The sequence below is a fragment of the Nyctibius grandis genome, chromosome 12, assembly GCF_013368605.1.
Source record: "Nyctibius grandis isolate bNycGra1 chromosome 12, bNycGra1.pri, whole genome shotgun sequence".
NCBI classification, from domain to species: Eukaryota; Metazoa; Chordata; class Aves; order Nyctibiiformes; family Nyctibiidae; genus Nyctibius; species Nyctibius grandis.
The window spans coordinates 3,707,318-3,733,278 of NC_090669.1; the positions used below are offsets into that span (position 1 = coordinate 3,707,318).

General features: G+C 40.9%; 1 protein-coding gene across 1 annotated transcript; it reads left to right on the forward strand.

The window, feature by feature from the left end:
• The first annotated feature begins 493 nt into the window (after positions 1 to 493).
• MBTPS1 (membrane bound transcription factor peptidase, site 1) lies at positions 494 to 24,737 on the forward strand. Its single transcript, XM_068411023.1, has 22 exons — positions 494 to 898; positions 2,083 to 2,340; positions 2,758 to 2,961; positions 3,342 to 3,452; positions 4,758 to 4,867; positions 5,243 to 5,359; positions 6,367 to 6,434; positions 7,047 to 7,149; positions 7,916 to 8,067; positions 9,035 to 9,196; positions 9,779 to 9,923; positions 11,030 to 11,218; positions 11,812 to 11,984; positions 12,988 to 13,103; positions 15,111 to 15,267; positions 16,142 to 16,266; positions 17,288 to 17,365; positions 19,121 to 19,261; positions 21,649 to 21,780; positions 21,950 to 22,076; positions 22,768 to 22,898; positions 23,927 to 24,737. Exons 1-22 carry the CDS (start codon positions 712 to 714, stop codon positions 24,121 to 24,123), a joined length of 3,183 nt encoding a protein of 1,060 aa, XP_068267124.1. The 5' UTR covers positions 494 to 711; the 3' UTR covers positions 24,124 to 24,737.
• The last annotated feature ends 1,224 nt before the right edge of the window (positions 24,738 to 25,961 follow it).

Sequence of the window (25,961 nt, forward strand, 5' to 3'; positions counted from 1 at the left end):
TGTTTGCCACATTTCTGACTGGAAAAAAGCTGCCATGCTTTTTTGAGTGCCTGTGGACACTTTTTATCATGTTAATATTTTATTTTGTACTCTACTTTTTCTTTGCCATGGGCCTGGCGTGTTGTTTTGTTCTCTCTTCTCCCCTTACACGAAGAGTGGTAGGGTTTGGTTGTCACTGTTGACTATTCTGTCGTTAGGTTAATGCCTGAGTGTTCCACATGTGCTCTGGGCAAGCAAGGAAGAGACTTGAGCATTCATGAAAAATTACTAAGTGAAACATATGAACAACTTTTTATATATTATTTCTAATGCTAACTGCCAAACGGGTCTATCTTTTGTGATTTTCAGGCTATACATTTGCACACATATGAATCTAATTATTTTCTATATTGCCCTGCCTTACAGGTTGGCTTGCAGTCAGCTGTCCCAGTTCTTCTAGGGAGTTAACTTTGCCATCAGAAATGGAGTACAGGACTCAGCTGCCACATCCTGAGTGACCGAATCCTTTCATACAAAATGGAGAAGAAGCGTAGAAAGAAATGAGCCTGTTTATAAGGCTTTACCTCAAAAGACCATGAAATCTCTGCTTATTTTGGACACAGCTTTAAGAATATCCAGTTGATCGGCACAGTGAAAGCAACGTTTACTGAAACAAAAATGAACTAGTTTATAAAGAAGAAAATTGTGATTTGAATATATGGAGTTTTTGAAATGAAACCATTTTCTTCTATGACCATGAAGTTTGCAAACATCTGGTTTGTTCTGGTTGTTATTTTACTCTGTGGCAAAAAACACTTCGGTACCAGACTAGGGAATTCCTCTCATGAGGCTCACATATGTCCTGGATGTTCTCGCCTTACTTTGAAAGTGGAATTCACTTCGACAGTCGTGGAGCATGGTAATAAAGAGTTAAGCTGTAAAAAAAAAAATCCCTGTGAAGTTCGAGTGTATGTTGCTGATTTGTGGTGTTTGTGCAATTGTAACATTCAGAGAGTTTCTGTAGAAGTGTATCATCTGCTAAATTCTCTTTATTCAAAAAGAGAAACAGATTTTTTCAAAGGTTCTTGGCTTAACGGGAGACAAGATTCAAAGAACAAGAGGAGGAAGAGAGGGGGAAATAAAAGAGGATGTTAAAAGTGAAAATGGAGTGTGAAGGCTCAGGTGGGCAAATCTGGTCACTTTGGTGTGTTTAGTAGCTGTTTGTTTCAACCTGGCTGGTGGTATGGTTGAGGCTCTTTTATGAAGTGTAACCACAAGTGGGCCTTGAAGGGGTGAGAAAGGCAAGAAATCTCTGTGGGTTTGTTCAAGAAAAAGTTTGGAAGTGATAATACATGCGTGGAAAAATTGCAAAGATGACTGTGAAGGGAGCAGATGAAAGGCAAAGTGAGGCAGATACCACTGCTGAGTTGACAAAGGATAGCAGTAGGACTCCTTGACCCTGTGTCCACTTGTTGCCTTGGGTACCCATAATATTCCCACAGTGAAGCTGTGTGTGTGCCTGGGTGCTTTCAGGCAGGATGTCAGTAGTGACACTTCTGTGCATAGTTAGCCAAAGACTTAGTGAGGTGAATGTGGTGGTGTGCGCTGGGGCTGAGGTCCACTCACAGATCACTGATGCAAATCAAGGACTGGGCTGTCAGGACTGGCTTTGTTCTCTATGTTGTAGTTGGTGTCAGTAATTTGCACTAAAAGTCAATACCATGTAGAGGCTAGATGCTTTAAATCATACATGTCAAGAAGCATATTGAATTGACATACCAAGCAGTTTGTACTGCTGGATGTAACAGTAAATCTGCTCGCTCTCCCCTGCTTCCCCCACATCATACCACCTTTTCATGATATTTACAATTCTACCTTCCTTTCAAAGGTTTTGATCATATTTTGCACATTTCCTGATAAAAAAAAAAAAGAAAAGCTTTATGTAGTGCAGAAATAAATTGCAGATTTCTAATAGCAACAAAAAAGTGCCTCAAATTGCGATTGTTCTGGATAAAGAAAAAAAGAAATATTCAAACCTTTGTAATGTGAATGCATGAGTAGGCTGCTTAAACACAGTTCTGATAAGTTGTGCTCTTGTTCCAGAGTATATCGTGGCTTTTAATGGATACTTCACAGCTAAAGCTAGAAGTAAATTTATTTCAAGTGCACTAAAAAGTAGTGATATTGAGAACTGGAGGATTGTACCTCGCAACAACCCAGCCAGTGACTATCCTAGTGATTTTGAAGTTATTCAGATCAATGAGAAACAGAAAGATGGAGTACTGATGCTGGAAGATCATCCAAACATCAAGCGTGTAACACCTCAGCGGAAGGTCTTCCGATCGCTCAAATATTCGGAGTGTAAGTAATTTTCTGCGTGGTTGCATGAGATCTGCTTTGGAAAATTCTTAGCCTTATTTCAGGCCATCAACTTAGCATTACACAAATGCAAAGTACACTACAGTTTTTCTTTAATTTACATAAATCTATTCTTTTGCCTAAAAAATTGTCGTGGTCTTCTCATACCTTTGCTAAAGCATGGCGATTCTACCTACAACATAGAAACGTTTCTTTTGCAGCACTGAGTTACCTGAGACTATGGACCACTTTATCCCTAGTAGATAAAACAGAAGCTTTTACTGATTTTGGTTAGAGAAAATGGATACTCCCTCATCTAAAACTTTTTTAATAACAATATGTGTATATCTGCATAAAAATCTAATATTATGTGTTTTTCCTCATACTGTTTTTTCTCTTCTTCGTCCTAATTCTGTGTAGCTGATCCAATGTTGCACTGCAATGAAACCAGATGGACTCAAAAATGGCAGTCATCTCGTCCCTTGAGAAGAGCAAGTCTTTCTTTAGGTTCTGGCTTCTGGCATGCAACAGGTCGACACTCAAGCAGGCGCTTGCTGAGAGCTATCCCACGCCAAGTTGCTCAGACCCTGCAGGCAGACGTCCTCTGGCAGATGGGTTACACAGGTATGCTTTTGTCTGTTGGCTTAGAACAGTTACCTTCTTTGAAAAAACAAGTGAAGTGTAAGGAAAGGCTAATTGGCTCCTATGTGTTAATCTCTTATTGGGTGCCAGTTCCTGAAAGATTGAGAAATACTTTGTTTTGAGATGCATTGTATAGTTATGGAGTGCTCTGTGTGTGTGTGTGTGTACTGTACTTAAGAGAAATTGGTCATGTTTATGATCTGTGGTTGAATTTCTGAGTTGGAATATGAGTTTTCTTTAAAAGCTGTAACTTACGGAGCTTGTAAATTGCATGCTAGGTTAAGCATAAAAGTTATCTGTAGCTTGATAGAATAGATTTTGTGTGAAGCTGCATCAGAAAAAGCAATGCTTTTCTATTACAGGTGCTGGTGTAAGAGTAGCGGTGTTTGACACTGGTCTGAGTGAGAAACATCCACATTTCAAAAATGTAAAGGAGAGAACAAACTGGACTAACGAGAGAACCTTGGATGATGGTAAGCTACTGTGCACAGTTGTCCAGCTGTTCCTGACACTGGTGTATTCTGTTCTCTGTTGTAAAACTGCTGTTGCTACTGTGGTGCTAACATCTGTTGAAAGTGTGTATCTTGTGATTTTAAGCTTAATTTTGCAGTGTCCCAAGCACTTTGTACTCATACCAAATTCTACAAAGAGTATTAAGGTTCCAGGAGGGTGTTGCATAAGTCTCCTTTGAATCATATGTGATGTTTCATCGTAGTTTTGAAAAATGTCAGGGCAAGAAGACGTTATTCAGGCATAAGGACATGGTCAAAGTAGGTGGAGGTGAGAGCAAACCCCACAAAACTGTTTCTTTCCTATTCCTTTTTATGTGTTCTGCTGTTTCACAGTGCATACATATTCCCATACTTAAGAGAGAGCATTTTCCTTCTTTACTGTGCAGTCCTAAACTGATCAGAGTTTTGGCAGCCTCTTGTAAGCTTTTTCTAATCTATATAGTTTTCATCAACAAACACTGTGCTGGCTCGTGCCCATCAACATTCCAAAGAACTTTTTATTTTCTGCAGTATGTTTGTGTTCCTTTTTCATATGTCAACCCTAACTTGCCCTGACCGTATGCTTTCACAGATTATTAACTTCATAGGGTCTGGGTCAGCGAGTCAGTTGGCAATTAATCCCTTTAGAGTTCAAGGTATATGCATATCTTGCTCAGTCTTTGCACACATGTATCATATGTAGTATTTCTTTGCATTGCAGCACCTGCTTTTGGTAGTACTTTTTATTAGTTCCGTGCCTAGATGATTGCTGGACAGGCAGATTTGGAGCACAGAAATATAATACAGGCGGTCCCATAAAACAAAAGCTAAATTATTTTTTGAGGAGAGAAAAAAAATGTCTTTTCTTGTCTCATTTTTCATCCTTAACAAAATATGGTTATTGCGGAGTCGGGATAAAAACCTTTTAAGAAGTTTATGTAAAAATACATTGGCCTTGTGACTTGCATTATTCCTAAATAACCTTTTTCTCTCATGATTGCTTTGTGTGGCTCTTGGTCTCATTGGTAGCAATCAGGAGTGGGTAGACAGCACAGTGTATAACAGAGTTTCATCAGCTGATAGCCTGGCTGCACAGTGCTGGAAATTTTGGCCCCACTGAAGGCAGCAGCAAAATATGAATGAAGACGACTAGGACTGAACCCAGTGTTGTGAAGTGTGTTAGATTGATGTGATTTTTGGTACAGACAGTGTTTAATAGTACAAATCCTTGACAATGAAATGGTTTGTCTTTTAACATCTTACCTTGTTTCCTTCTCCCTGTGGTAGGTTTAGGCCATGGGACATTTGTAGCAGGTGTGATAGCCAGCATGAGAGAATGCCAGGGATTTGCTCCAAATGCAGAACTGCACATTTTTAGAGTGTTCACCAATAACCAGGTAGCTATTTTACGTGTGTTTCAGTTTCTGCCCTTCCAGATTAATGCTGTATTAATCCTTTCCTTTGTACTTGTAAATGTTGACATATTTTCTTTGGTAAGTGAGAAGGATACATATTTCTATTTGAAAGAGACTTAATACAACATGTCTTACAGTTTCCAAATCTGGTATATTTTTCAGAAATAATGTGTGGAAGTCTGATCTGTATAGTGTTGGAGCAGTCACTCAAATGTACTGAGCACTAGCAATACTAGGAACTATTGTCACTTTTGTGCTTTATTTTGGTGGTGTTTCTCCTCTCTGTCTGAAGTCCATACTGTCATGGAACCACTGGGTTTTCCAATGATGGCTTTTCCCCCCCTCTTTCTTACACAGGTCTCATACACATCTTGGTTTCTGGATGCCTTTAATTATGCAATTTTAAAGAAGATAGATGTATTGAATCTAAGTATTGGTGGTCCAGACTTCATGGATCATCCATTTGTTGACAAGGTTAGTACGAGGAAATAAAGTGGTCATGGTGTTTATATCCCTCACAAATGCTGGACTGGCAGAGCTACTTGTTTGCCACAGCTGCTGACAAGTTCTGGTGCTGCTGACAGTTCCTGTGGAGTTTCGTTTGTGTGAGAGAAATTTTGTACAGTGTACAGGCTTTTAGGAATATATTTAAGGAATGGATTTTAAAAAACCAAACACAACCCAAATATTTACAGAGCTATGGAAGCATGCCCTGTTACAAAATGCTGTATGTACTGCTAGGAAGTGTGACTCCCAAGCAGGCAACTAAGGGGGCCCTTAATGGAAGAAGCTTAACTGAAATCCACCCTTGCCTTTTTTTTAAATCGCTGCATGGTTAATTTATTTCATGGTAAAAATACATATAGCATGAATTTAGCAGCAAATTGTTTAAGAACAAATAGGTAAAAAGTACAGGTAGTTGATTCAGCTGTGTGATAAGAGATTTGTTTCAGGATGAGATGGAATTAGGTTTTTGTCTTTTTAAATGTCATGGTTCCCTGCATTATTGATCTGTCCTTCAAAAGTATTAAGTCAATTAATTTATATTTTAAAAAAGGATAAAATCTTTCTTTGTAAAGGATGATTAAGGGATTTGAGGCGTAGAAATTCTTCCTTTTTTTTATGATAACCTGCACTGAAATTTAGTTTGGCAGTGACTTCCCTACTCTCCCCAGAGTATTACTGGAGGGGATTCAGAGTAACTTGACTTTGGCATCTGGAGTGCTTTGTTATGGGCAGGAGTTTTTCCTTTGGTGTAACCTCATCAGCAGTGTTGCTGTCCAGACTGGGTTATTGTTCACATAATCTCGAGAAAGTCTGGAGCTTAATAATGAATATACCAGTGAGATGTGTTTTATAAGTCTCAGTAAGAAAGAGGGGTTGGAACAATCGTTCGCTTATGTCAGGCCCCATGGAGTGTACATGTGTTAGAAAAACCTCTTTTTTGTGGCAGAGCCTTATTGCAAACATTTTTTTTGTAGGTATGGGAACTGACGGCTAACAACGTCATCATGGTCTCTGCTATTGGCAATGATGGCCCTTTGTATGGGTAGGTTTCAATGACCACTTCAAAGAAAAGCATGTATGTTGTTATTATATGTTTTTGGAAGTAGTTGTGCTTGGTCAGGAAGTTTTCCCTCTTTTTTGCTGTAATCTGTTTATAGAAAGTGACGCAAGTTAAACTGCTTGTTTCCACTGTCTTTATCTCTTGCTGTAGTAGTACAGCAATTTGTGAAGTACTTAGCTAAATATTTTTCATTGAAACAGTGGAAAGTCAGTAAAAGAAGAATGGCAGTACTTCCAGCTGACATTTCCCTGTTAGTGTGAGCAGACATCTTTGGCTACTGATCCTGGGCTTAAGGAATATAGAAGGGATCAAGCCAGAATGATTTGTGGTATATTTCTAAAATAAATGCCTAAAAATAGATTTTGTTTTGTCTTCAACATACATGGTTTGGTAGTTACTGAGTTACTAACTGCCTGAAAAGTTGCTCTCACTGGCAAGTATAACTGTATCGGGTAGGACCAAAATTTGTTTCTGTGGAGGTTACAAAGAGTGTCTGACAAAAATCTCATGGCAGCATGTCCATTATCAAGATAAACTTATGACTGTGTCTTGTTTTTTGTTTTTTTGGTCTTCCTATCTCCCAACTTGTTCTAGGACTCTCAATAACCCTGCCGACCAGATGGATGTGATTGGAGTAGGTGGCATTGACTTTGAAGATAACATAGCTCGCTTTTCATCTAGGGGAATGACCACCTGGGTAAGATACTTTGACTGTGGCCAGCCACATCTGCAGCCAAAATAAGAGCCTCGGAAAGGGAGTCTTTTTTGAAGGGATAATCCCATGCAGATGGTATGCGTTGGAGTAACCAGTGATAGTACATTTCATCAAAGATAGAATAGTTAGAGATTGTAAGTCTTTAGGCAAGAAGCTTAATGTTCTTTGCAGGGTTTCTCATCATTAATCTTGACCACTATTGACATTCTTGATGTATTTGTAAAATGTCCAGTACCTTTTGACTTACGTTGAGGACTTGCCTGTGTGGTTAAATCCGCAGAAGTGAAGGGCCTGCTCTTGTCCTTCCATTTGTTTAAAAATCCTAGGATTTCCAGATGCTACATGTAACATTGCATTTATTTGCCTGTTGAACTGAGGTGACAGGTACTGCACACATGATTTCAGATGAGGTTGCATTGTGATCTTGATTAAGGGGACTATTCTATGCTTTTGTTTGTTCTGCGTCTCATTCATTAGGCAGGTAGCAGTGTGGTTATCATTTTGTCAGTGGTTTCATGCTTAGCATAGATACTAATCGGCAGTGATGTTAACGTTGAAATATTGAGAACTTGTCATAAACGGCTTGAGTCCTTCTTTAGGTGTTACTTGCTATTCCGTGATCCTGAACCTCGACTAGTTTAGTTGATAATTTTACTTCTGAATGACCTGCAGTTAATTTAAATGCACAAAGGAAGCAACCAGTGTTGATTACATATTAGGGCAATAATCCATCTGTTTTCTTTCACAGGAGCTGCCTGGAGGTTACGGTAGAGTGAAGCCTGATATTGTTACTTATGGCTCTGGAGTGAGAGGTTCTGGTATGAAAGGTGGATGCCGCTCGCTCTCTGGGACAAGTGTAGCATCTCCTGTGGTGGCAGGAGCTGTTACGTTGTTAGTGAGGTATGTGTTAGATAAGAATCTCTAAAAGGATACTGATGCAGGAGGCTCATAAAAGGCCCTGTAAAGGAACCCACCAAATAAAACTAAATTGTGTTTAGATGTAGAAAAACAAGCTTGGAGGATAAAATCACAGTTACTCTGCCTGAGACATTACCTTGTCTGACTAGCTGTAAGTTTCCTGGGAAAAACTTGTGAACTGTTTTGAATAATAGTTACGTCTTTGAAAATATAATTAGGGAGAACAGTACTACGAAGCAATTTTGTCACATTTTTTAATCATTTTGAATTGCTGAATTTCTGTCAGTTGTGTTCTAGAAGAGCAGCTGCTCAAAGTAAGCACCTGTAGCAGATAATTACCTAAGTACTTGTAAATTTTATAGGATTTAAGGTTTTATGGCTATTATCTGGTTGCGTAAGTCATCTGTTGCATTCTGAAGAACTTGAAGGAAGGTGGGAGTTAGAAGGCTGTACTTTGTGTTTGTCATTGCTACTATGTAAGGATGAGACAAACCTTTGAGAAACACGCCAAAAATTCAAAGTCGTCATCGTATTTCCTCCATAAAATGGTGTGTTTTCCTTTTTTCCCACCCGGAAGAGTCATGTTGCAGAAGATACCAGCAATTTTCCAGTTACAGAGGCTTTGATTTTCAGAATATTTTATTTAGCACATAAAGATACTGCCCTGATTGTAATGACTGCTGGTCTTGGAGCACGTTGTATGGAGAAAAATTCATGTAATATTAGTTTTTAAGAAAAAAGTGTCAGAAACTTGTCGTTCTTCTTCAGCTGTTCCAGTGGGATATCAGGTATTAATAGACAAATATGAACAGAAGATGTTACTCACAGCAAACTGATTTTTGACTGCATTTTCTTTAAATCAAATGACTGTGAAGGCACAATGGTAAACAAAACTATCTAGAAACTAGAGTAAAGGCCACCTAATGTGATCTATTGTTTCCTATTTCAGCACGGTTCAGAAGCGTGAAATGGTGAATCCGGCAAGTATGAAGCAGGCACTTATTGCGTCAGCACGTAGACTTCCTGGAGTCAACATGTTTGAACAAGGACATGGCAAGTTGGATCTTCTGAGAGCTTATCAGATCCTCAACAGCTATAAACCACAGGCCAGGTTAATTTTAATCCTTAATTAATCAACGATACGCTATTTTAAGAGAGCAGGTGATGCACGTGTATCTCAGTTGAGCAATCTGTGCTTATGCAACGAAGAGAACTTTCACAGATCTTACGTAATCCTGAAACATGACTTTTGACAAGAGAAGGGGTGAAAAGTCAAAGTATTTTCTGCCTGAGTTAGAGCAGTGTAGGGGATGAAGTGTCCATGAGAGCTAAATTTACTTTCTCTTCTAGCCTCAGGTGTTATGAATAATGTAACCTAGAACACAATGTAAAAGTGGTCCATTTGCACATAAATTTTAAAGTTCCAGAATAAGAACATTCTCACTGTGCTGAAAAGTTTCTTTTTTTTGTGTGTGTGAAAATCTTTCCACAAAACTTAAAATGTAAAAGAAAAAAAAATTAGAGGGGGAGGGAAGAAGATTTTGGGGCAAATTTGGGAAGCGAAGTGAGAGCTTGATAGAGTAACTGTGAGTGGCATGTTTTATCTGTAATTTTCTCATAGTTATGTGTAGTGGCATGTTCTTGTTCTGTTTATTGATTTTTTTTTAATTTTACCTCCTTCATCCTGCTGTAGTTTGAGTCCAAGCTATATTGACTTGACGGAATGTCCCTACATGTGGCCCTATTGTTCTCAGCCCATATATTATGGAGGGATGCCAACCATTGTTAATGTTACTATCCTTAATGGTATGGGAGTCACTGGGAGAATTGTAGACAAGGTAAGACTTAACATTGTTCCAAGTCCTGACTGTTAATGTTGCTAAAAGCTTCCCAGAAAAGACTCTTTTAGCTATGAATTTCATAGAAATCAGATTTCTTACTGCTGAGAGCAAGAGATGCAAAATGTTTAATTTTAAAGGACGTACCCAGATTAAGTAAACTTTGTCAACATGAGCTGTCTGCAAGTTTTCAAGCAATGCACTGGTTTCAGGGGTGTGTAGCATCTTATCTTTGTAAAACCAGTTTGGATGGGCAGGTACTTAGAGATTTCTTTGTATTCTCTGATAGCATTTAAAATCTTCTGGATAGATTTTCCTCATCTCTTTTTTTTTTTTTTTTTGTCTGGAGCATAAGCAATCTCAGTAAAGAATCCTGACATTATAAATCACACCTCTTCTATGGGTCAAAACGACCTGAATGTATTGACTTACCAAGGTCTGCTGCAAAACCTGTTCTTTTACAACAGTGATGTTGAGCATGTTGGTTGACTAAGTAGGTTTTTAATTTTTTCTTATTAAGCTTTAAGTAAGTTTAAATGTAGAACACATTTGGGAATTGATACAAGTCAACTAAGGCACCTGTCCCAAAACTCTAGCCAGTGTAAATGAGCTTAGTTTCAACATTTGAGTGTGAATCCTGAGGTCTGTTTTAGATTTAAGCCTACGTTAGAGGGCATTGAAGCTCTTATCCAACATTGTTAACTTACGGTAATACTCAGACACAGCTGATGTAATTTGCCTGTGTCTGTTATAGTGATAGCTTTCTTTGTTACTGACAGGAAATTTTGTGTTCTTACCAATAAATTTTTGCACAGGACCCCAAAACTTTAAAACAGGTGCACTTAGGCAGCATGTTATTCAGATAGCTGCTTAGAGAGTCCTGCCTCTTGAAAGCCTGTAGTGCGGATAATTAAGGCTGTCACAATTAGGTTGATTCACTGACACAACACCAGCCTTTTGGGCTTTGTACACACTTTTAAATTTGACATAATCTTCAGAAAAGCTAAGATTTGTTATGTCTTTGTGCAGAGGAAGAGGGCTACGTGTGCAAAAATCAGTGACTGCAAATACCGTTTTACCAATGTTCTATATTCTTCATTTCACAGCCAGACTGGCAACCCTATCTCCCCCAAAATGGAGATAATATCGAAGTGGCTTTCTCCTATTCCCCTGTATTGTGGCCTTGGTCTGGATACTTGGCAATTTCCATCTCCGTGGCAAAGAAAGCAGCATCTTGGGAAGGCATTGCTCAAGGTCATGTTATGATCACAGTATCATCCCCTGCAGAAAATGAAGTAAGTTCTGCGCATTTTGGTTTTTCTGTGTTAATAATTATTAAAACTGTTTCCTGATATACAAATACCTTCTTTTTAAGGGGTTGCTCTGGTCCCGTCATGTGACGCATAAGTTAGACTGGGGTCAGGAAACTGAAGAAAATGATCTTTATATTTGAGAGCAGGATTAACCTCACACTGGATATGCTTTTTAGAATCAGAAAACCTCTCTTTGAGACCGACTTCAGAATTTCATTTGTTTATTGTGAATTCTAAGGAATGTGTTTCGAAAAAGAGATTACTTAAATATATTTCTTCTAGAACCATGCTTAATTGTTCCTGAGAAGTTTTTAAGAATTTGAACGATTGAACCAAATCACAGTTGCAACATAGTTTAAGTATTTTACATTCTGAGCATAAATATAAACTGTTGAGTGCAGAAAAAATACTATGGTGATTTAAGGCAAAAGTCACCTCTTTGTTTCCAGAGCTGGTACTGGTGACTGAAAGTAGATTTGAAGCCTCCATTTTTTTGGTCTTTTACAATCCACAGTTAACTGGTGAATGTTCCTGTGGGGAAAAAGGATTTCACTGTAGTTTGTTCTGTCCTTCAGTCTAAGAATGGTGCAGAGCAGACTTCAACGGTGAAGCTTCCAATAAAAGTGAAGATTATTCCTACTCCACCTCGTAGTAAGCGAGTCCTTTGGGATCAATATCATAATCTCCGTTATCCACCAGGATACTTCCCCAGGGATAATTTGAGGATGAAGAATGATCCGTTAGATTGGTATTTATCTCAGGTTCTATTAAATCGGTATTTCTTGGTTGTGTGCTAATGATACGGGATAACTTTACTGAATGCCGGAGAGCTCTGGCCTTTTTCCGTGTGGCATGGGATTATCTTTTCTAAGAAATCCATGAAAAGCACTTGGACTTTGCATGCTTTTGGTGCAGGATTTTTTTTTTGTGCTCTATGGTTCTATTCACATGAAATGAAAAGCTTTTAAAATGCACGTTTAAGACACTGAGACCTTTGTTTGGCTTTCCAAGTGTAGCATTTTTCTTTTCTGCCCTAATTTCTCCCAGGAAGTTAAGGGGCGGGGGGGTAGCACTTTATCAGCCGCTTCAGCATTTGCTTATCAAAAAACTATGAGAAATCTGAAAGACTGAATCCTAAAGAAACTCCTTGTTTGTTGAGGGAGACTGTCTTCGAAGCAGGGTGAGGCTCAGCTGGCCTGTTGTCATAGATGGAGAGGGAAAGCATCCATAGGTAGAATCATGCAACAATGTGTAAGTGAGGATTAATTGGGTCAGTGACCAAGACAGAGCCTTTTGGAAACCTGCTTGGAGTATGCAGATGTGGCGAACGGACAGGAACTCTCTGCTCAGTTTCAGCAATGATTTACGGGTGGTCCCACGTGCTTCTTCCAGTTAGTAGTTAAAACTGCTCTTACTGACTCTTGCGAGGAGAAGGTCCCATAAAGAGCATCTGGTTTTATTGCAGCAGTGCTTCTCTGTGGTGTGATGCAAACAGGTAGAATTGTGCTTTGTAAGGGACATACTCAATCTCTTCCTTTGACTGTATAACTAACTCTTCTCTATAGCACACCAGTGTAATTTGTGAAGAATTTTGCAAAGAGGAGATGGTGCTTGGAAAACTACAGGTTATCATTTGAAAAAAAATGGACCTTTTAGAAAGGAAACTAGGAAGTAATCTATAATTAGAGGATTAAAATCGGATTTCTGCATGCCAGATTTAAATGTCTTCAACACTTTTCTCTTTCCCTAAGGAATGGTGACCATATCCACACAAACTTCAGGGACATGTACCAGCACCTAAGGAGCATGGGGTACTTTGTTGAGGTTCTTGGTTCCCCGTTTACATGTTTTGATGCAAGTCAGTATGGTAAGCATGAGTTAATTGCCTTGTTCTCCATACTGTTAACTACTTCCTAAAATGGCCTGGTTTTTGGAAGACCAGAAATGTTGCGGGGGTGCAAAGAAAAATTCTCATGGTAGTAGAAAAATATTACAACAGTGGGTGTATTTATTATGTATATGCTGGTATTTAGTTGTGTAAAGTGTTGCTGCAGAAACTTGCTTGGGAGTTTAGTAGAATTAGTGCAGTTTTGTATCCTTATCGTGAAAAAAACGAGAGGGAAAGCCCATCTGTGAGTGGGTTAAAAGCCCCTCTGTCTGCCATCCCACAAAGGCAGAACTGTATTTGCCAAAAGATTCTGGCACAGTCAAAATGAAGCATGATGTGAATAGCAGACTGAAATCAAAAGTGTCCATTCTGTTGTGTTTGTTTATTTTTTTTTTGCAGTGGCATTTTAAAACATTGATCTTTGTGGATAGGTAAGAGAGTGGGGAAAGTATTCTGTTCAACCATATGTGATGGCAAAGTAGTATGTGGCTTGTTTCTTCTGTGTTCATCAGGAAGGAGATTTGATAGATTTGCCAGGCAGGGGACAAAACAAGCTGCCCGTGCTGTTTTCTTTTCCAGTATGCCCCTATTTAACCATGACATGCTCCAACAAGACCCTCTTCTCTTTTGGGCTGTGATGTTCTTCAGTGGACTGTAAAGTGAGGGTGCGTTCTCCTGACAGTTTTCGAGCTCTGGAGAGGTTGTCAGTAGTAATCTTTTGTTTATCTTGGTTCTTCAATAAATATCTCACTGTTGCTTTTTGAGTTCAGTGAATGTGCAACTAGGTACAGAAATGGTACCCCTTAAAAAAGTAACAAAACAGTTTCTCTTCTGAGACTGCTAGTTTTGTAGTTGATAGGGAGCAGCATTAGGCGACTTCTCTCTCCTCTGATTCGTCATTACATTGTACCTCATTTGATTAGTAGTTTGTTGGGCTTCCAGAATTTCCTCAACCGGAAGAAATGAGTGGCAAAAAATGCTGTGATCTGTGGTCCGTCTACCACTTCTCCCTAGCTTGTACTTTCTGCAGACTTGGTGAGGGTGCACTGTCTCGTCGTCCATGTCATTAACATGGTTAGTACAGGATCTTTATCAGAAGGCTTTTCAAACACAGACTGCCTGGACTTGTAGAATTGGCCTGGTTGCAAGGGATGTGAGACACGGGGCAAGATCAGTGCTTGATCAGATTGCTCAGGGTATCATCCTGTCAAGATTTGCATTGTCTCTGAGGATGGAAATTCCACCACTTCTCTGGGCAGTCAGGAAGTGAAGAAACAAAATGACTAGATATTTAGAAGCAATGTAAAAGCATAAACATATTTTCAGGGAATAAAAGTATATTTTTCTGGTTGTGTTTTTCAGTGATGCAGAGAAGGTTGTGCTTCCTTTTTCACAGGAGTGGGAGAGGGTTATATGAAAGTGGCAGTGGCACTTTAGTCAGGTCTACTAAAATGCAGCTGTAGTTTTCAAGGTCTGAATCAAACCAAGTCTCAGAATAATTGTTTACCTGACTACAAATCTGCAGAAGTGAGCCGAGTACCTTTTAGAGTTGAAGCAGTGAAAAACCTTCTGACTAGTGTGCATCTACAGTAGCACTTTAGTTTGGATCAGCAGTGAATCTCCTGATTGTCCTCTTCTGCCACCGTTTGGCTCGGTTTATGGAGCATTTGGGTGAGAGCAAACTGCAAAATACTCACCTGATGTATGCGGGCATTCAGTTCATGAGACCACACAAGCACGAGTCAAGTAACACCCTTAAAAGGCATACTGTGCTGCCAAACTAATTTTGGCTACATTTGTAAACTGAATTGTCTTATATTTCCCATCATTAAATGTGACTTCTTTAGGTGAGCTGCCAGACCAGGGCACATGGACCAGATATTGTACGAAATGGGCGCTTGTGTTGACTTTTGCATGGGTTGCGTGAATAGTGATAACATTAGAGTGAACAGCCCGGTGAACTCTTGTCTTTGCTTTTGCACACAGGGACTTTACTGATGGTGGACAGTGAGGAAGAGTATTTTCCCGAAGAGATCACCAAGCTGAGGAGGGATGTTGATAACGGACTTTCACTTATAGTGTTTAGTGACTGGTACAACACATCCGTGATGAGAAAAGTCAAGTTTTATGATGAAAACACAAGGTACTGATTTGTGTCAGTTCTTTGGGAAATAAAATGACATAGAACTGACATTTTATGCACATTACCCTAAAAAACCCAAATGTGAGAGGCTGTACTTAAGCGCTTGCGTGCTACCTGTAAGAAGGGACTACCTGAAGAGCAAAACTAATGTTAAGCTGCAGCTTAAGGAGAATAGCTACCTATTTTATCATGATTGCAAAGGCCCCCTTGGTAATGTAATCTTCTTGAAAAGCCCAGAAAAACATTTACAATGAAAAGAAGTAAGAAATGAGAGACTGACAAACAAAGAAAAATGACTGTATTTTCACTTCCGGAGAGCAGAATAGAAAAAAAACATGAGATGCAAACAGAATCGCCAGGTTGCACACCCATTATTGAAATTGTTCCAGTGTATCGAATAAAGGGAAAATACGCTAATATCACCAGTGGTGAAAAAAACCCTTGTAATTATTGTAGCTGTCAGCCTGTTTTGTGTTACCGTTGAGCTAGAAAGATCTGTTCTGCAGTTTGTGAGCAAGTAATGTTTTGCTTCGTTAGAAAAAGAAGCAAATGATGTGACCGTCGGTTTTGCCTCATCTTAGCCAAACAAAAAGCGTAAGACTGAATTTCTTTCTAGCAAATTAAAGTCTTCCGTGGAACTGGAACGCACTGAGAACTTTACATTAGTATGACTTAACTTTTGCTCAAAAGCATTGGTGTCAGTGAGACTGCTGCTCAGGTGCCCCTGAAGTTAAATAAGGCTTTGAGATGTAGTTCATTATTTAAGTGACTTTGAAAACGTCTGTATGTGGGAAGACACCTGACTTTTCATTATGCAAACTCTAGGAGTGTATTCTGTATACTAATAAACTGTGTTATGCTGTAATTTTTACAGACAGTGGTGGATGCCTGATACTGGAGGTGCTAATATACCAGCTCTCAATGATCTGCTTTCTGTCTGGAATATGGCCTTTAGTGATGGGCTGTATGAAGGCGATTTTACCATGGCAAATCATGAAAGTGAGTACTGGAGTCCATTGCCTACTCAGGCTACAGAGTGGTGTTTGGAGAATAGTTTTCTGTGAGAAAGGGATTGAGCGAAAGTCAAGGGAACCACTCAAATTCAGTGAAGAGAGTCTCATAAGCATGCTTGAATGGGTACTTCCTTCGTAGACTGTATGTGAAAAATTTTCAGACCAGATAATGGGTGTCCTCAGTTTTGGCTTGCGTTCCAGGTGCTGATACTTTGAAGAGTGTTGTTGGGTTGTGTCTGTATTTGTCTGGACTATAAATATTAGTTGCTAAGATGAAACCTGTGGTTTTAATTTTGCAGTTACGTGGAAATTTGAAATTTTGGAGGAAGAAAATCAATAGGGACTTTTTCCTTGGAATACACCAATTTAGACATGCATCACAACATCCTGAGATGTTTTGTAAATTCCCGTTCTTGTAATCTTTTGAATTGTTCCCCCTGAAATGAGTATGTGATTGGTTTCAAGTTCAGTCTTTGTGGTTAGGCCACAGGCCAGTGACCTTACTGTTTTCAGACTTTCTAGGTCTAGCCAGCCTTTCTTTTGTTTTGACCAAGTCACTTGACATTTTCATGCTTTGTTTCCAAATCTCTATCTTCTGAACGGTTCATTTGGAAAGTGTATGTGAAAAGAGAAGGCTCCAGTGCTGAGGTCTCTCTATGCTCACCAGCGCTGATTGAAGGAGACAGGTTCTCTATAGTATAAATAATGAATGTTAGTGTGAAATACTACGTTTCTCATGACATTTGATTAAGCTTTTCAGTTTAAAAAAGATAATGTCACCCTCCTAAATGGGAAGATTTGAAAGCAGTATGTGAAGATGAACCTGCAAAAGCTGTTCTTAGAAATGCCTTCTCTGTGAATACACATATTGGTCAAAATACGCAAATTCAGAGCAATGTTCCTGGCAGTGTTTTCTTCTGTGCTTGTTTTAACAGCTCACTGAAATATGGTGGGAAGGGAAGGAGTCTCATTTTTAGTCTAAACTGGGATTTTGTGGTATCTTTCAGTGAATTATGCATCAGGATGCAGTATTGCAAAGTTTCCAGAAGATGGCATTGTCATTGCACAGACCTTTAAGGATCAAGGTATGCGCTCCCTTGTCTTTTTTCTGTCTTTTAAGTAGAGCTTTGGAGTCGATGCACAAGCAAAGTTACAAAGTCTAAAGGCATAAAAACAACGGAGTGAAAAATGCATTGACAGGGTAAGGCTTTTTTCACTTTGTGTAGAACATGTAGTTGGATGCCTGATAGGCAGCTGCAATATGACTCTACAATTTGTATATAGTACAGCAATATCCAAGTGTATATACGCAGTCTTATTGTGTTTGCTGTGTGTAAACATATCTGTGTGGGGCGGAGCGTGAGAGAGAGTCAATGTGACAAGTAGCCTGCTAGACGTGCTTTCTATGTTGAATCCTTTTCATTGCAGTTATGACACAAAAGAGCTCTGTGTTTTGCTTCTGCTATCTACAGGCAGTGTCTAAAGTAAAGAAGACTAAATACTGAATTTGAAGTTTGTCTTATTTTGTTTTTTTGAAATGGGTGTTAAAGGGGGGAAACCTTTAACCTAAAAACAGCTTTCTACAGGCTTCGTTTTAGTTCCTTCATGAACTGGGGTGTTTTCTCTCCTGCTGCTTATTAGAGCTTTCAGTTCACAGGAGACAAAATGATTCGATGGATTTATAAGATACAAATGGCAGGTTTATAGCCAGGTGTCCTCTGGGTTTTGCTGCATGTACCCATTCATGCTGGGAAGGTTTCTGTGCTTGCTTTTTTCATCTTTTCTGTTTATCAGTTATCTCAGTTATAATAGTAAATATCTCGCAAACATGCCTTTTAGGTTGCCAGCTTATTACTCACATACTTACAGCGCTTTTGGAGGCAGGCTTTTAAATGGTACGCCTTCAAAAATTGCTCTTTATGATATTGGTACAAGTGGTTCAGAAAAGGCTGAGAAGCAGATCTCTGAACCGTGGCAGGGCTGCATGGAATGAAACCTGTCTCTACCTGCCAGTTCAAAGAGCAGCTGCCGTGAGGGGGAAGTAAAATTTGCTGAAAGTTAAAGCAGAGGGGGAATGTGGAAAAACTTACGTGAGTTTGGTGGGTTTTTTTCCTTTTTGGCTTAGGTATCCATACTAAACAATACTTTTCTTTGTTCCTGAATTGAAAGCTGAACAGGGAAAGCGCAAGGGTAACCAGTAACTGCAGAGTTGCCGAGAGATGCAAGCCCAGCAGTCTTTAAAATGGGCTTCCTCTGAACGGCTGCTTTAGACGAGTTCAATCAAAGCCTTTGTCTTGCAGCTGCTGCTTACAGAGACAGATGTTGTATTTCATGGAATGTCTCTATTCGCTTTTCTTAGTTCCATAGTCAATTTTCTTGTAGGAATAGGTAGGCATGGCAGCAAAGTCAGTTGACGAAGAGCAGTGTGCATTGCGGTGGCTGATTTTTAAGTTACTGTGTACTGCAGTATTCTGCAGAAGGACTAAAACAACATAAAGTAATTTGTGAGGCAGATTGTTTTGATTTTAAACCTATTGCTGAAAATATTCGGATTTTTTGTTCAAGAATGTTGAAGATAATCCAGGTTGTGAGATCTTTTTCTGCTTCTCCACCAAACAAAGAAAAACATTAGTACAATAGGAAGCTTCACAATCAGGGTCTTGGAGCAGTTTCGGTTTTATCATAACATCATGAAGTTTTTGAAAACATTTTGCATAAGTGTGTTACATGAAGAGTGGCATAGCTACATTTGTAAGTTTGCAGTGTAGGCCGTGTTGACTTGTAGGCAAATGGATGTTGATGCTTTGCAGGCTATGAAATTTATTTGTGCTTTGCTTTAGGTCTTGAAGTTTTAAAACAGGAGACTGCAGTAATTGAAAATGTCCCTATTTTGGGACTTTACCAAGTTCCTTCCGATGGCGGTGGCAGAATTGTTTTGTACGGTGACTCTAATTGCTTGGATGACAGCCATCGACAGAAAGGTGTGTAAGCTTTGACACGCAGGAAGAATTATTGTCTTAAGCTGACAACTGTCCAGTGGGGTTTTACAGCTCCCATCAGAAGTAGCTGTTTTCTAGGGAATCTCTAAATATTCCTAACTGGGGATTGATCTCAGGTCTGCAGGGCTCTACTGGAAATGCTGTAAGCTGCAGTTACAACAAAAGAGCACCCCACATTAAATAGCCCTTTGATAGATGGGAGTATTTCCCCCCACCCTGCCCCCAGGCCCCTTGCCTGTTTTTCCATTGCACGGGCTTTGGGGGCTGGTTTTGGCATGGGTTTGTTGCAGGGGAGGGCGTTGGTTGGTGGGGTTTTTTGCTTCTTTGGGGTGATTTTGTTTCCAGAAAGCACTAACGGTTACACATGCTCGATTTGAAGTTGTGAAGAGGCCATTAGGGGATCCCTTCACTTTTTCCCCAGTTGCATTTTCAGAATGTTTACATCATACAGTAGATTTTATCTTTTGAGTTTGGTCATCAGCGTGCCTTGTTCCCTTTGCAGTGTTTCCTGTGAGGTTATATGGTAATGTTCAACGTTTCAGTTGTACGTTACTATTTTCAAGTTATTCTACTTTGACACAAACCAGCTGGTGTAATTGTGTCAGAAAGCAGGAATTTCTGTTTGGGTTTTCAAAGCGTTTGCTTGCAACTCTAGGTAGCGAGTGTGTGAGCTGTGTGTGCGTGTGGTTTCTGTGACTCCCAGAGAAGCCATTCTCTCTGTGTGGTTGGTCCTTATAAAGCCTTTTTCTAGCACTTTGTTCTGACTTTTACAATTTTTAAGAGATTGATTGCGTTTCTCCTGACATGTAAAGCACAAGCTGGTAGATCTGTGGCTCGAGAGGCTGAAGATAATCCAATATGTGAGGTCTTTTGCTGCATTTCTACTGACTGTGATTTTCAACCTGAATTTTTCTTTTGTGATGAAAAGTACATTTATAATTTTTTAAGCTTTTGTCACCGACATTTTAAAATATTGGGTTATATAATCTATCCCTAGCCTAGTTTATTTAAGCTTAAAGGAACTTACTGCCTAAGGGGGCTCTACATCTGTAGCTCATTTCTTTCTCCCCAAAACATTTTCTTTTTCTTTGAGAGTTCTTGGGTTTCTGCTTATCTTTGGGAGGCTTCCACTGAGTTGCCGTAACACCAACATATCGGTGCCTTATGTGCTTGCTGTAGGTTATTGGAAGCACGTAGCGTAAGTGAAGATACATAGCTTTAAATTAAGTAATAGAAAACAACGCTTTGTGACCTCCCTAATGCTGTTAAATTCAGTGTGACCCGTGAAGCAAGAAAAAGTGGAAGGCTCTAAAGAAATCCTTTAAAATTAGCTTTTAAGTTGTGAACCATGAGCTATGTCTCCTGCAGGGATATCGGTGGCTTTAACTGAGGTAAATTCCTAACATTTGTGAATATAAATCCCTAAAATCTGATTGACCTCTTTAAAAATCAAAGGTGAGGATTTAAGGAACACCAGGATTATGAAGATTAATTCCCATTCCCAGCCAGCTGTTCCTGGGGGGAGAAGTTCTGAGAAAAATAGTTTCCTGTGTGGTGGAAATAGTTGATGAGTCGTTGTCCTACTCCTGCAGATGGAAGTTTTAGAGAATTGTGATGTTAACTAGCTGGACTGCTTGTTCGTTAGGGGTAGCTCTGGATTAAGGTAGTAGTAATGCGGGAGAGAATAAAACGAGAGCTCATGTGCTGTTGAAGTGCAAAGGAAAACTACAATCAGCTGTATTGAGGCATTGATTCCCGGCCTGGTCTGTACCACAGCTCCTGTAGGTACTGCCTTTGCTTTAGCTGCGATGTAGCCAGAACCTTTCCCCTTTGTTTGTTTGTTTATTTTTTTAAGCTTGGGAAAGCAAATGAGACATAACTTTCCACTGAAAATTCTTACTTTTCTTTGCAAGGTATTTATTTTGTCCTTTCAAAAAAATAGTTGGTTCTCCATTTCCCTCTTAAAAATGATATCAGAAGCTCTGAGCTTCCCGTGTTTCCATGCCAAAAAACCTCATAATTTTTGCAGGGACTTGGATGGCCTTGCAAAATCTGGAATTCCTATATTTGAGACTCGTTTTATGTCCCACTTCCCAAACAAACCTGATTTGGTACACAAGAGAAGATATTTTAAGACTGAACAGATTATTTTTGTGTTTGTGTGTTGGGAGGGGAGATGTGGAGTGTGTGTTGAAAGTCGCATCTTGCTGAAATTGGGCCTAGAACTCCAGAAGGAAAAAAAAACAAGAGCCAGAAAACCTGATTGTACTTCCAAATGTCGTTACAGCCTTCTTAACAGAAAGATAAGCTGTTTTCAGTGTGGCATAATGCATATCTTACTTTGGGGCTTGGGGCTATGAAATCCACAGATTGCTTTTGGCTCCTGGATTCCCTCCTGCAGTACACTTCGTACGGGGTGACGCCGCCGAGCCTCAGCCATTCCGAAAACAGGCAGCGACCGCCGTCGGGAGCAGGCTACTCTCTCCCCGAGCGGATGGAAGGTGAGAGCCTTAATTACCAAGCAGAGCCCACAACTGAGGGAGCGTCAGGGTGGGATTTAGGGAGACTCAGGCAGACCCCTTGAGTTATATGTCAGTAAGGTTAGTTTGGTGACAGCTCTTATCCTACCAGTCTTTTGGTAACCCAATCTGTCTCTGCCGTGAGTTGCAGGTAACCATTTACATCGATACTCGAAGGTGCTTGAGGCTCACTTGGGAGACCCTAAACCCCGGTCCCTTCCTGCGTGTCCTCACCTGTCCTGGGCCAAACCACAGCCTTTGAATGAAACTGCCCCCAGGTTGGTATATGTCTGTCTTATGGTTATACAAGAATTCTTGCTTTTGAGTTCAGCTGAAAAATTATTTGTTCCATCTGCTTTTGAAAGGGACAGCTGGAATGCCTTTCCTAGAGAAACAGCAAATTGCAAAGAGGAAATAATGGTTAATGCCTCTTCAGTGAATAATTCTGACTCACCTTATAGCTATGCTATGACACTAAGGGATTTTAAAAATAGCTTCACAAGTCATTCACTGTTGTGATTGAGTGATCCCAACTTAGAGTGAATGGTCTGGCTTAAATCCATCGTCACTGCATGCCTTTGAAATAGTTTTCTGAAGCAGCTTCTTGGACAGCTCACCTAACTCTGCCTTCTGCTGTATCATTTGTCAAGTCATTTGAGGAAAATGCATCAGCATATAGCCCATACTTGTCTGCTGAGCTGCTAATGGGGACTTCAGGTAGTCTGTGTGCAAGAGAGAGAGTTGTTAGTAAATAGTTGCCAATCTAAGTGTATCCCTGTGGCGTCTGTTAACTTTGGAGGCCTGCAAACTGCAGAACCTAAAGAGTGGATCGGATCAAATTATCATTTGGGTCCAAACTAGTGAGTTATTTGTAGGTTCCAGGTGTCACTTTCTCTGGAGGTTTCTACGAAATTACTTGCTTTACTGAAGTAAGTGGGCAGACACCTCTGTCTTTTAAATTTCTTCTAGCAACCTTTGGAAACATCAAAAGTTACTGTCAATTGACCTTGATAAAGTGGCTCTGCCCAGTTTTCGACAGAACCGACCCCAGGTGAGACCATTGTCCCCTGGAGAAAGTGGAGCATGGGACATTCCTGGAGGTAAATATTGAAAAGTTTGAAAGTCGCTGTTTTGCTTTGCTTTTTGTATAAGCTTTGGGAAAAAAAAACAAACATGGTGCAGCCAGAAGAGAGGCCACGTGTTTATTTTCGGTTGTGAAAAACGCGCAAATAATAGTTTGGCTGTGTTGTAAAAGGCTGACTGATGAAGCCTGAGAGAAATATTTTTGCATATGAATAGTTTATTCAGAAGAAAGCATGCGTGACGTACTGGGAGGAAGATCTTGGCAGGTGATTTTTGGGTAGAGGAGGTTTGTTTTGGTGCTGTTGGGACCGACGGGTGTCAGCAGCAGTCCCTGTCCTTGGGAGCTGTGGCTACATACCTCCTGCTAATTAAAATCCCTTGTGTGAGTGCGCAAAAGCAGCGTCCAGAAGAGTTGGTGTGAATGGTGCTTTGGGCAAGGTGTTACACTAACGAACGATGCAGAGCACTTGAAACAGCTTTCAGGCTAATGGCGGGCTGCCCTCCTGTACAAGCGTGGCACTGCAGGCCCAGCTGGAAGTGGTTTGAAAGCCTCATATGCTGTTTTCCCAGGCTGAGCTGCCAGACCAAAAGCAGCCTGTAAAAAGGAAGGGTTTGGTTCTACAGCTGATCCGTGTGTGTGCACGGCCTCTGGAGGAAGCACGAAATCACTTTCCTCATGGCGTCAGGATTTGGTGTGATTTATAGAAATTACTTAGTGGTCAAATTATGGTTTAGCATTTGCATCTCTCTTCTAATGCAGAGCAGAAGGTGGTCGTTGCAGGGGAATTCTGGGTGATACTTTCGTGTGCCTAAATAGGTCAAGGTGGAAATGCCAGTGCTTTTCTGTAACGTTAGCATCCTGTCTTATTTTCGTTAATCGGTCTGCAGTTGTTAATCTTCCTGTCTGAAATGTAATCTGATTAATAGCTGGTTTGGCTTTGAACAAGAATTACCGTCGGATCGTTTTGGTAGATAGCGTTAACACTGCAAAGGCGTCGTCGCTCACGCGGTCAGTAGTCGCTTCCAAACCTCTTTGCCTTTCCAGGTATAATGCCTGGCCGGTACAACCAGGACGTAGGACAGACTATTCCAGTCTTTGCTTTTCTTGGTGCCATGGTGGTTCTGGCGTTCTTTGTGGTGCAGATCAACAAAGCGAAGAGCAGGCCAAAGAGACGGAAACCGCGAGTGAAGCGACCGCAGCTTATGCAACAGGTTCATCCACCAAAGACGCCTTCTGTTTGAAAGCTCTCGCTTGCCAAAGATGATCTCCTTTTGCCGGTTGCTTTCTTGGGTGATCGCTCGCTCCCGGGGAAGGCGCAGCGAATGCGGCGCTGATCGTACTGGTGATTCGCACCTGACATCATCTCATAGTCTCTGGTCTGGAGAGAAAAAAGAACCTCAGTTGATCGTCTGTACATAAAACTGCAGCTTTAAGCAGCCGAAGCCACCAAAGACTCGAGTCCTGTTTAAATGGCTGCTTAGTCACTACATGTCCCAAGAGGGGGAAAATGGACCTTTTTTTTTAAGCTGACCAAACTAAAATTTATTTCTTTAGAGGCTATTTTCTATATTTATTGTTGGGGAGGGCGGGGGGAAAAGTCACTTTAAGGACCTCTGCTAAGGAAAACAAGTGCATTTTTTTGGACGGAATGCAATTTTCTAGAAGGTTATTACGCTGAAGAGTATAACGTACGCCATTGAAGGAGGGGGGCGCGAGAGAGAGCAGTACAAATCCGTGAGACATACTCCTGCAGTTTATTTTTATAAAGCCAACTACCATGATGTTTTGTAATTTTTGGTCATGATTTCGCCATTGTTGGTGAAGCAGATTTTCAATAAATATGTTATCTATATGAAGCTAAGATAATGTGCTAGATAGCTCTTCTTTCCACTGCCAGTCATAAGGAGCAAGCTGTTGAGTAGTGAAAATTTTCATGTCTCCCCTCTTCCCCCCGTATCTTTATCCTTAACAGCGTCCCAAGCTGCAGACTTCCCTTCAGAGCACTAACTGGGCAGCCGTACAAATGGTTCTCACCTGTGGCATCATCGGGATCTCTTGTAGGACCAATGAGCAGCAGCTCTGCAAGTCATACCGAGGGCGAAAGAGCTGTCTGTACAGGTGGGAAATCTCAAGGGACAGATCTCTGAAGGGGTTGCAGGTAGCAAAGCGTGATTGTGGTCAGTGTTTTTATTTGTCTGGAACAAGGACTGTCCATTTGCACCTTTGTACCTTTGACTGTCTTCAAATGAAGGCAGCAAGTGGAAAATACATTGGCAGCCTTTTTTCCATCAAAAAGAGGGGAGGAGGGCACCTGCCGAGGGGACACAGCAGCGGGTAAAGCTGCCAGCCCATGAGGACCCTCAGGTTATGGCTCGCAGCCTGGGGGCTGGAGCACCCAGATAAGTGGGAGAAACGGGGGGAAATATGAGCGAGGGAGCCCAGAGCCCCAGCAGAGAAGCTGCCCAGGGCTGCTGTGCTGGTGTGGGAGGTGGGCTGCGTCCCTTTGGTTTGGGCTGCTCCTGTCAGAGGGGGCCTGGAAGGCTTTGGTGCTGCTGTGATGGTCAGTGCTAATGAGGAGGCTCGCTCCTCTCATGGCAGCGCTAATGAGAGATTACAGCTCCTCCGCAGCCTTGAAACCAGAGTCAAGCTGTATCAAAGCGCCAGTCCGAATTAAGAGCCTTTCCCACTGGCTGGTATTTTACAGCCCAGTGGCCAATTTCTAAATCATGGAGGCCAATTATTTCTGAAGCCTTTGGTGTGCAGCTAATGAAGGCCTGGAAGGGCCCTTTTATGGTTCTAAGCCCCATAGGCAGCAGAGATGTAATGGAGGTGGCAGGCACAATTAGCCATCCATAATTCCTCCCAGCAGCTGATTAAAGTCTCTTTATCCGTCTTACCGAGATCAGAAGGGCACATATTTGGGAAATCAAAAATGCATTAGGGGCTGTCGGCTGGCGTCGGGGGCCTGTGCGCTGAGCCCCGGGGCGGTGGCATGTGCCGGGAGCGGCACGGAGCTGCCGCGTGTCCCCGTGTAGGGGATGGGCCCCTCGTCCCTGTGGGGTGCAGCCCTCCGTGCTGG

Coding starts and splice junctions, on each gene's coding strand:
- MBTPS1 (XM_068411023.1), top strand. CDS start 712: ATGAAACCATTTTCTTCTATGACCATGAAGTTTGCAAACATCTGGTTT. Junction 9,924..11,029: donor CTGGGAGAATTGTAGACAAG/GTAAGACTTAAC, acceptor TTCATTTCACAG/CCAGACTGGCAACCCTATCT. Junction 16,267..17,287: donor TACCATGGCAAATCATGAAA/GTGAGTACTGGA, acceptor GGTATCTTTCAG/TGAATTATGCATCAGGATGC.